At 34.5% G+C, this 10951-nt stretch overlaps 2 protein-coding genes across 2 annotated transcripts; both read right to left on the bottom strand.

Moving 5' to 3' along the window:
- Positions 1–3060: 3060 nt before the first annotated feature.
- LOC134249914 (elongation factor-like GTPase 1) lies at positions 3061–4705 on the bottom strand. The gene is made up of 6 exons (XM_062732272.1): positions 4660–4705; positions 4333–4432; positions 4013–4140; positions 3666–3823; positions 3318–3468; positions 3061–3119 (listed from the first exon to the last, which is right to left on the bottom strand). Exons 1-6 carry the CDS (start codon positions 4703–4705, stop codon positions 3061–3063), a joined length of 642 nt encoding a protein of 213 aa, XP_062588256.1.
- A 2515-nt stretch (positions 4706–7220) lies between these two features.
- Positions 7221–9745, bottom strand: LOC134249903 (elongation factor-like GTPase 1; the record flags this gene model as incomplete). Its single annotated transcript, XM_062732263.1, has 4 exons — positions 7221–7409; positions 8067–8251; positions 8480–9459; positions 9598–9745. Coding segments are annotated over 4 exons (1502 nt in total), but the record flags the coding sequence as incomplete, so codon positions are not given.
- Between the last annotated feature and the right edge of the window lie 1206 nt (positions 9746–10951).

Genomic DNA, 10951 nt, shown 5'->3' with positions numbered 1-10951 from the left:
ATGATCTCTATAACAGATACTCACCAGTGTGACTTGGTTCTATGATCTCTATAACAGATACTCACCAGTATGACTGGGTTCTATGATCTCTATAACAGATACTCACCAGTGTGACTGGGTTCTATGATCTCTATGACAGATACTCACCAGTATGACTGGGTTCTATGATCTCTATAACAGATACTCACCAGTATGACTGGGTTCTATGATCTCTATAACAGATACTCACCAGTATGACTGGGTTCTATGATCTCTGTAACAGATTCTCACGAGTGTGACTGGGTTCTATGATCTCTATTACAGATACTCACCAGTGTGACTGGGTTCTATGATCTCTATAACAGATTCTCACCAGTGTGACTGGGTTCTATGATCTCTATAACAGATACTCACCAGTATGACTGGGTTCAATTATCTCTATAACAGATACTCACCAGTATGACTGGGTTCTATGATCTCTATAACAGAGTCGCACGAGTGTGACTGGGTTCTATGATCTCTATTACAGATACTCACCAGTGTGACTGGGTTCTATGATCTCTATAACAGATACTCACCAGTGTGACTGGGTTCTATGATCTCTATAACAGATACTCACCAGTATGACTGGGTTCTATGATCTCTATAACAGATACTCACCAGTATGACTGGGTTCTATGATCTCTATAACAGATTCGCACGAGTGTGACTGGGTTCTATGATCTCTATTACAGATACTCACCAGTGTGACTGGGTTCTATGATCTCTATAACAGATACTCACCAGTGTGACTGGGTTCTATGATCTCTATAACAGATACTCACCAGTGTGACTGGGTTCTATGATCTCTATGACAGATACTTACCAGTATGACTGGCTTCTATGATCTCTATAACAGATACTCACCAGTATGACTGGGTTCTATGATCTCTATTACAGATACTCACCAGTGTGACTGGGTTCTATGATCTCTATAACAGATTCTCACGAGTGTGACTGGGTTCTATGATCTCTATGACAGATACTTACCAGTATGACTGGCTTCTATGATCTCTATAACAGATACTCACCAGTATGACTGGGTTCTATGATCTCTATAACAGATACTCACCAGTGTGACTGGGTTCTATGATCTCTATAACAGATACTCACCAGTATGACTGGGTTCTATGATCTCTATAACAGATACTCACCAGTATGACTGGGTTCTATGATCTCTTTGACAGATTCTCACGAGTGTGACTTGGTTCTATGATCTCTATAACAGATACTCACCAGTGTGACTGGGTTCTATGATCTCTATAACAGATACTCACCAGTATGACTGGGTTCTATGATCTCTATAACAGATACTCACCAGTATGACTTGGTTCTATGATCTCTATAACAGATACTCACCAGTGTGACTGGGTTCTATGATCTCTATAACAGATTCGCACGAGTGTGACTGGGTTCTATGATCTCTATTACAGATACTCACCAGTATGACTTGGTTGTATGATCTCGATGACAGATACTCACGAGTATGACTTGGTTATATGATCTTTATAACAGATACTAACGAGTGTTACTTGGTTCTATGGCCTCCCTGACAATAGGAGCAGCATGAAAGTAAAGATAACAGAAAGCTGGACACATCAGGGTACTGGACACTGTAGCTGTGTTACAACGCGAAATGTAATAACAACGCAAAATGTAATAAACCTGGATTATAACAATTTGCGTTATTACATTTTGCGTTGAAATTAACGCAAAATGTAATAACGCAAAATGTAACAACACACTTTAGAGGATTACTACATTTCGCGTTATTACATTTTGCGTCGAGATCAACGCAAAATGTAATAACGCAAAATGTAATAACAGGATTTTATTGCATTATTATTACATTTTGCATTGTTACATTTTGCGTCGAGATTAAGCAAAAGGCAAGAACGCAAAATGTAATAACACAATTTTTTTCGTCAGGCAGATTGAGTACAATTTTCAATAGTGTAGTGGCCGATGAAAAGAAAATAAAACAAAAGGAAAAAATAGATATACGCTATTACAATTAATAAATTTTATAATATATTGATTTATTGAATTAGCTACATGTGTTTAAAATCAGTTTAATAAATGTATTCAAATTATAGGTGTTGCAAATATAGAAACGTGCATCTGTGGACAGGGGTGTTGGGGGGATTGACCAGTGTGCTTTTGCTTTCTTTTATAGAGAAATGCAATGAATCTAAAAAAAACTATTCATTTGTTCTTGCAGGTGTAATGATACCATACTGTTCTAAGCAAATCTACAGCACTGCAGTCAAGCAAAAATTTTTAACAAAATTATATCTATCTCTTTCTTTCTATCCTATAATAAAATGAATTGTTTCTGCATGTCCACATTAATACAATACTAAACATACTAAGTAAACACCCCACCCTGTCCCTGTCCCTCCTCGCTTGACACACGCATACACTTCTAATTCGTTCACCAATGTATACATGCCGAATATGCATATCAAGAGCTTTTAATGAACCTATGGTCAATCTTCGGTAATTAACTATGTGTTATTGGTTAGAAATTTATTAAGAATATCAAAAATATACCAATCAAAGTGAAATTAATTCTGTATAATTAAGTATAGTGCATTCAATATTACTAAAATCAAAGTCAGAAAAACGATACATTTAGATGTATTTATGTCAGTAAAAGCCCTTACGTTGGTCTAAATTGTTTTAGTTCTATATATTCTAACAGCGTTTTTTCCATGTCGGTTATATGTATATATTTGGATCAATTTTATGATCTTTTCTGTTAAACGCAGTCAAAAAAAAATTATGTTTTGTTTTATTACATATTGTTTATTACATTTTACGTTGTCTTCAATGCAAAAATAAAATAACGCAAAATGTAACAACAAAAAAGGACGATATTACATTTTGCGTTGATCTCGACGCAAAATGTAATAACGCAAAATGTAATAATCTAAAAATCCTGTTATTACATTTTCCGTTATTACATTTTGCGTTGATCTCAACGCAAAATGTAATAACGCAAAATGTAATAATCCAGGTTTATTACATTTCGCGTTGTTTTTACATTTCGCGTTGTAACATAGCTGATTTCAGGATGTGGTCCTCCAAACCTCCAATACCTAAATAAAGTACAACCCTGAGCCAAAAAAAACTTGATTATACCTTCATTTTTTTAATTCATCTAAAATAGGTTCCCATTCTTGTTAAGAAAAATAAAAGCTTTAATGCATTGGGTCAAATTAAGTCAAATTTAAAAGTTTGAAAAATAAAATTTTATAAAAATTCCGAGATACATTTGTAACTTGTATGGTACGAACCCAGTATGTTCCCTGCTGGAATGTGGTCCATCCCTTCCAACTCCCTCCCCATGAATACAAAGAGATCCTTGATAGTGACACAGGTCGCATGATCATCATGTGACAACTCCTGAATGCTATTCACTTCTTTTATACCCTCACCACTGTTAATCTATAACATGATAAAAAGTCTCTGTAAAATAGTATACAGTCATGTATAGCAATATGCATGCATTAATTTGTACAGATTTATTTGATAAGCATTTCAAATGTTTAATGGCTAGAATTTAATTATTTGGGTTAATAACTTTATAGATTAAGTATAACATAGACAGTAATTATGTATTTAATCATAATTAGCTGGACTACCTTTTTAGAAATCAGGGCTGGATCATGTTTGGGCCCCAGTACATACAGCTTCTGTCCCTTTCTGATGGTGCCACTAAATACCCGAGCAAACGCTACAAACACAAAGTCTGTCTCCTTATCTTTACTTTCTGGCTCATCCTCAGGAAGGGGGTTTAGTACTGTAAAATGTTATTGTAACATCTAAAAGATTTCTAGGTACATTCTGACCTGACAGTCAAATTAAATAAGTCATATATGACTTGTACATTACTAAATATTCATTTCAATAAAATGTACACAGTTGATTTTAAATCAAGTGGACACATTAGAACCTTTAAAATTATCTATGTCTCAAATTTTTGTACAACCTTCATTAGTCTCCCCTTCCTGAGTGACTGCCTCAGTTGTCTGCCCTTGGCTCTTAGCTGCTGCTCTTTCTGCAATTTTCTCTTTAGCTTTTCTTCGTCTTTCTGCGATCTCAGCTTCTGTTAAAGGTCTGTCCAAATGCACAGAAAATGTAAAACCCTAGACTCTTTTAAATTTAAATATGCAGCAAATTATACAGTACTGTCTAATATCAGACATGTATTTCCTGTTCTTGTAAGTAACATCAATGAAAATCCTGAAACAAAAATATTTTTCTCTATATAGTAGCAATGACTTTAATCATCCTTTACTAAATATCTACCTTTGTTTGTTTTGGGGGAGCATTTTCTTGTCGACTGGGAGCATCTTGGAGACAAATACAATCACAGGAGATTCTTCTGACGCAGAGCAGTTTATGAAAGCTGTGAAGAAGAGAATGAAATACACAGCTAAGGATTTCTTCAAAAAAGTTAAAATAAGCCTTGTACTTACATTATACACAGTAATGTCATTTGTCAACATATTTATTTGGTGAAAATATTTAAAATGCACCTATTTTTGCCTTACTAATAGACACATTAATTTTTTCACGACAGTTAAATTTGATGAAATTATGGTCAAATAGTGTTAAATATCTGAAAGCACTTACACTGTTTAAGATTCTGATTTTCTGCTAACTTTGAGTCAAACTTCATCGTCTGGGAAAACTATTCAGTTTAAACCCTTTCTTCTAATAAAGTGGGGAGGGAAGTTACTGACAATGACTCCTGAAAATTCTTATTGACAAATACTGTAAACGTATAACATTTGGCAGTGTATTCTTTTTAGCGGCTTTGGCGGAACGCAACAATCGCTAAATCAAGTACAACGCTAAATGTCTTGCAACTACGAGGGCTGTTCAATAAATAATGTCCTGAACTGTATGACAAACAAAATAGATATCATATGACATTAAACTTGACTTTCTCTTATTATTGAATCTTTACTGAATTTATAACAGTTTATGTGATCACTTTTCATCACATAGTTTCATCGTGAGAAGCTGGGAAACAAGGGCTATTCGAGACACTGCATTATAAATGAATAGTAAAGAATCAGTCAACTAGAGTGAAAATAAAGGGTACATTAAAGCTGCTGTAAAACTTAAAAGTCCCAAAGAAATATTCACTGAAACATATGTCATTTACAGCAACCGATGCCTGTTTTATAGACAAATGAGCAGTTGGATTTCAATGATAAAAAAATTATATAATGGGCATCAAAAATGGGTACCCTCCTTGCCAACAAAAATTATAACAACTTAAACATGTACTGTTTGCCAAATTTCAACAAATTATATTTGATGCTGTATGATTGACTTTAAGATTCATAACAAACTTGATAGACATTATATCGGGAGTCATTTACACTGTTTTAAGAAACGTTTGACAGTAAAAAAAAAAAGCTTGGTACTCAAAGGTCACCCTATATTTTGAAAAATGAGTAAAAACGAAAGCGTGTACGAAAGTCTTAACAATTATTTTAAAACATCAGTAATTGTAGTTATCCACGTTTGTTTTATATTTAAACATATATTGGAACATGAATCTATTGCTTAAAATCATCAAAACAAAATTTACCATAAAATGTACTTGATAAAAACGCGAAGGTCTGACAAAAGCAAAGGTTCAATGTATGCAAGAGCACAAAGACAGATTTATATGAAATTTTCTTAAATATTAGTGGTATTGTTGTTCAAATTCGTATTCGGAGAGACAGTTTAATTTCTGAAAGAATCTAGAAAGCAATTTTTTGCAAAATATATCGAAAGTTTTATTATAGGAAGGACCTAAAATCAGGAATCCACTACATTGAATTTCTTCATGACAGCGTACAAGCCTGCATGTCCTGAAGAGTAAAGGGGTTTTCGACATAAACAGAAAGTTAATGTTTTTTTTTCACATTAACAATATTTGCCAGATCTTTGACCTTTTGACTTGTTTCTATTTCCAAACTTGAAAAAACACCTTTCAGAAGGAAAAAACATTGGATCTGCCATTTTCCAGTAGACTAAAGGTCATACCCAAAAATGAGTTCTAAATACAATCAGAAATTGGATAAAAAATGTTACAGACATGTGTTTGAATTAAAAGAGATTTATAGGTAAAATCATGAAGACTAAATCATTAAAAAAGGTCTTTTACTTCTTTCTGAACTCCAAGGACATTATTTATTGAACACCCCTAGTATACACATTAATAAGAATATGAAGAACTGCGCTAAATCAAATCTACGCTAACTTATTCAAAATTCAATTTCCGCCAAATATCGTACACGCTAACTATAATACATTTACATTTATAGTTTACATTCTTTATATAGTGCATTAATTAAAGGAAATACGTAAGATGCTTTAGATGTGTAGAATATAAATATTTTATATTAATTAAAACTGAAAAATATTGTACATGTTGCAAGTAAAGTAGCAATCAATCAATCCAAAAGAAATGTGCATAAAACTTTTGAATAATATTGAATCGAACAAAAATCAAAAGATCTTCATAAGGTTTGTATAATGTTACAAATCTGATTGGAGCATTTACCAGACATTTTAAATGTATTGATAACCGTAATGCTGACTCACAATTAATCATAGCATAAAATATAAAAAATAATTAATGATACATTTTTAGCTAATATTGAGATCAGTTGTGTCATATGTATTTGTACTCATTGTGTCTTCATGCACTTTAAAACTTTAAACATGAAAACGATGCATCTGCATGATCAAAGAAGCATTTCCATCTTCTAATCAGCAGGAAGGTAGATATTAACATGTAACTGACACCATCACTTATTGGTTATTTTTACTTTCAATATTCCTTATCAATACTTTTCTTCCCTTTATTCTGTCAACACTTAATCCACCTTGGCTGAAAATATCCCCTGAATTCTTCATGATATTATAGATAAAAAAAAATGTCCTTCTATATCTTTCGAAATAATACAATTACCCCAAATAACATCAAAATATATATGTAAACATAGCAGTTGAGCTTTGATAAGAAAAAAGTTTATGATAATTCTTGCTTATGTGATCTCAATTCGTATTGAGACTATGATGTAACACTCAGTATGAAAATGACACAAACAAAAGTAAAACAGTTTTTATTAATACAATTTATTTCAAACAACACAGACACAAGTAAATTTAATTTAAAAATTCAATATTTATTTCATTTTGGTGAGTGTCCTTTGTTTTTCAGCATGCTCCACTATTTTCTCGTCCACTTTGAGTCCCTTCCGTTTCCAGACTTGGTTCATATAATGTCTGGCTCTGTTGTCAGAATCCGCCTTTTCTCCAAAATGAGCATATTCCTCCTCTGTAGTGGGCACCCAGAAAGGGTCAACATCCAACACCTGTCAAAAGTAACGATATTTCTAAGGGACTGTGTTCAATAAAGTAAGAAAGGCAATTTTTATAAAAGCTCAAGACCTTTCTTCAAAATATTAATTTTAGTTATACATTTCATCCCTATACATATAGATATTCTGTGAAGCAATTTTTATTTGTGTAATGTGCAAAATTTTTCACGAGATTCTCTGCAACTTCGTCATTGTGAATATTTGTCCTTCAAGCCTCTGGTCTATTATCAACAGATCCAAAAAGGCTTGACAGCAAAAATATATATCAAAGCAAAAAACCTATGGTAAATTGCAAAATAAAGTTGTCGCGAATAAAATTTGGTTTTGAGTACTGACCTCCCAGTGGCTGAACACCAGTTGAGAACTGGCTAAACAATTCGTCTTCTTCCTAATTAATAAACTCCTTAAGTATATTACATCCCTAGCCAGTGATATACTGACCTCCCAATGACTGAACACCAGTTGAGGACTGGCTAAACAACTCGTCTTCTTCCTAATTAATGAACTCCTTAAGTATATTACATCCCTAGCCAGTGATATACTGACCTCCCAATGGCTGAACACCAGTTGAAGACTGGCCAAACCACTCATCTTCTTCCTAATTAATTAACTCCTTAAATATATTACATCCCTAGCCAGTGATATACTGACCTCCCAATGGCTGAACACCAGTTGAGGACTAGCCAAACCACTCGTCTTCTTCCTCACATCCTCAGCAAATCCAAAACTCTCTACCACAGGCAGCACGGCCTTAATGTTAAAGTTCTGAGAGCCCTCCATCATTGTGTCCTCAATAACTCGACCAAACCGCTTACCCAGGACACCACACAGTTTTCCTACAGCAAATAAATATAACATAATGACTCAACCAAACCGCTTACAAGGACATCACTCACCAAAATAATCTGACCCAAAGTCAGTTCAAACTGAATACCCTGTACTCATTCAACATAACAGAGTCATAAATGTGCATGATTTATAATATCATAAGATTTATCAAGATATCCAGAAGCATTGTATGATAATTTTTTTATTACTATATGCTCAGGTTGTAATTCACCTACCTAAGACTTCGGCTGTAGCTTGTATGTTACACTTATACATTGCTACCATCAGTCTCTGAGGTTGGGTCTGGAACGCTTTACGACAGCCCTCCTTCACACAGTAAATCAGCTGACCTGACATGTGACTGTGTCCCTCCTTCTGTCTTGGCTGAGACGGCTCAATCTCACTGTCAGTAGACTCGGTCTCAGACTCGCTGCCATCTTTGTCTCTGTCAGTTTCACTTTGTGTTACCATGGACACAGATTCAGTCTGACTCACTGAGGAAGGATTATCACAGGAATTTATATGAGTTACCTCCCTTTTATGAACTTCTTCATCAAGAGAAATTGAGTGACTACTCCTAACATAGTTCCATTCCTCAATAATGAAACATACACCCCTTAAGGGCTCCTCACAAAGGGGCCCAGCAAGGGTGGCAATTTGAAATCCACTGATTATGCTGTTATCATACTGTCTTAGCTTAAGTTCCCACTGTTTCTGTTCCACACAGTTCCACACATTAGCTCTGTCATATCCCCTCACACGATTGAGTAATACAACTCTCTTAGGTCCAAACGACCATATCTGATTTTCTGCATCCCTCCACATCTTTCCAGAAGCCTGGAAAACCTTACTGAGTTGACATTTGAATTCTCTGATAGAGTCTATCACAGATTGCTGGACTTCCAGTCCCTCCCTCCCCTTACCGTGAGCCTTGGAGATCTGACACATTGTCTTTATCAGACTCTGGTTCTCCTCCAGTAGCCGTGTGACGTCCTCTGGAAGAGGCACCGCCCTGATCCTGAGGGTACACCTCCCATTGATCGTGCTGACCTCTACTAACCCCGGCTCAATGATTTCATCATCTTCAGTATCTTTCTTGATGACCTGGCGTTGGTCTGAGATGGCTTCGTTCACCATGTCTGTTTTTGGTGGAGGGACGATTGTCTCTCTGAATGGGACAATTGGTGAAGACACGTTGATGTCCATCTTGGCATACCTATAACAAAGAGGCACAACTGTATAGTCCGTCAGTTTCCTAAGTGATATTCCACCCTATTTAGACTTTCAAAAATGTTTACAGACAGACAAGCAAACATTAAGACAGATGGACTTCTTGCCAACACAGTTATCTGACCTTTCTCTGAGGTCGTCCACACATCTCTGTAGATGAACCTCTCCTGCTGTAATGATCACGTGTTCACCTGTCTCCTGAACCAGAACCTGAACACACGGATCAGCCTGGTTCAACAATCTCAGACCCTCTACTAACTTCTGCATGTCACCTGGAATTAATAAAAATAAAGTGCCACGCCACAGCATGATACGCCCGTCAAAAAATTGAAATTAACTTAAATGGTTTAGAGTGCAAGAAAATCATGTCAACCTTGATTGTAAGATTTCCATGATTTTTTCTATTCCTTAAAATATTTGTTTATCCATCCCCTGCAGTGTAGTGTAGGCATTAATCATAACATCATTGATAGATTTCTATACTGGTTGTATTAGACCTTGTCAAATGCCCAGCATATTAAACAATATCAAATTAGTCTTAATTAACAACTTGATCTATACCAAATTAATATTGAAAATAAAAGGCTGGCCATCAAATGACATATGCTATTTCAACTGACCAGCAGTTCTTCTGTTTAATTCCCAAAGGACACAGATAAGAAGATGCTGGCTAGCCTTCCTAAATTGAACTCATTAATTAATCTTTGACTGGATGCTTGTCTACTCATTACTATAGATCAATGAATCTGAACTCTTTACTATAAAATATTTTTAAAAATATATAAAATTCTCATTGATTTTTTTTTCATTTAATGTCAGAAAGATTTTAATATGCGATTTCTATGGAAAATGGACATGCTGATTCCACCCCTATGAAATTAGTTTTTTAAATTTATTTAATAATATTAATATATAATATCATATCATATTATTATGCAATATCAAATTAGTGTTAATTACTTTTCATCAAATTCATTTTTAAACTTAGGCTAGCCAACAAGAGCTATTTTTAATCCAACAGGATTACCCATCTGCCTTAATTCCCAAAGGGATAGATAACATCGATGCTCTCCAGTAAGCTCCTCACACTAAACTCATTAATTTCTCTCTAATTTGACATGCAACTTTCTGTTATCAAAACTCTTGACCAGTGCTTGATAATTACACTCATGGGAGACATGGGATTTCTCTAACATACATTATATTTGTTATAGATTGCTGTCAAGTATATGCTGAAAAAAAAAATAAGTATTTTCTTGATTTAACACTTTTTTTAATAAGGATACAACTATATTTTTACATTTTTTCGGATTATGAAATTCAAAATTTAAAAGACTTAGTTTTTTAAAAAATTTCACTTAAATCAAAGGTCACAGTGACCTTGAAATAGGTTGCGACACACCTTCTACCCAAGATGTATACATTTGCCAAGTTTAATAGTTCTAGGTCTAATAGTTTACTAGTTATGAGCCAGACAG

Source organism: Saccostrea cucullata, unplaced genomic scaffold (assembly GCF_032062105.1).
Source record: "Saccostrea cucullata isolate Sc308-1 unplaced genomic scaffold, CSIRO_AGI_Scuc_v1 ctg15131, whole genome shotgun sequence".
In the NCBI taxonomy this organism is placed as follows: Eukaryota; Metazoa; Mollusca; class Bivalvia; order Ostreida; family Ostreidae; genus Saccostrea; species Saccostrea cuccullata.
The sequence above is the reverse complement of the archived record's forward strand: the minus strand, read 5'-3'. Positions and strand labels throughout refer to the sequence as shown.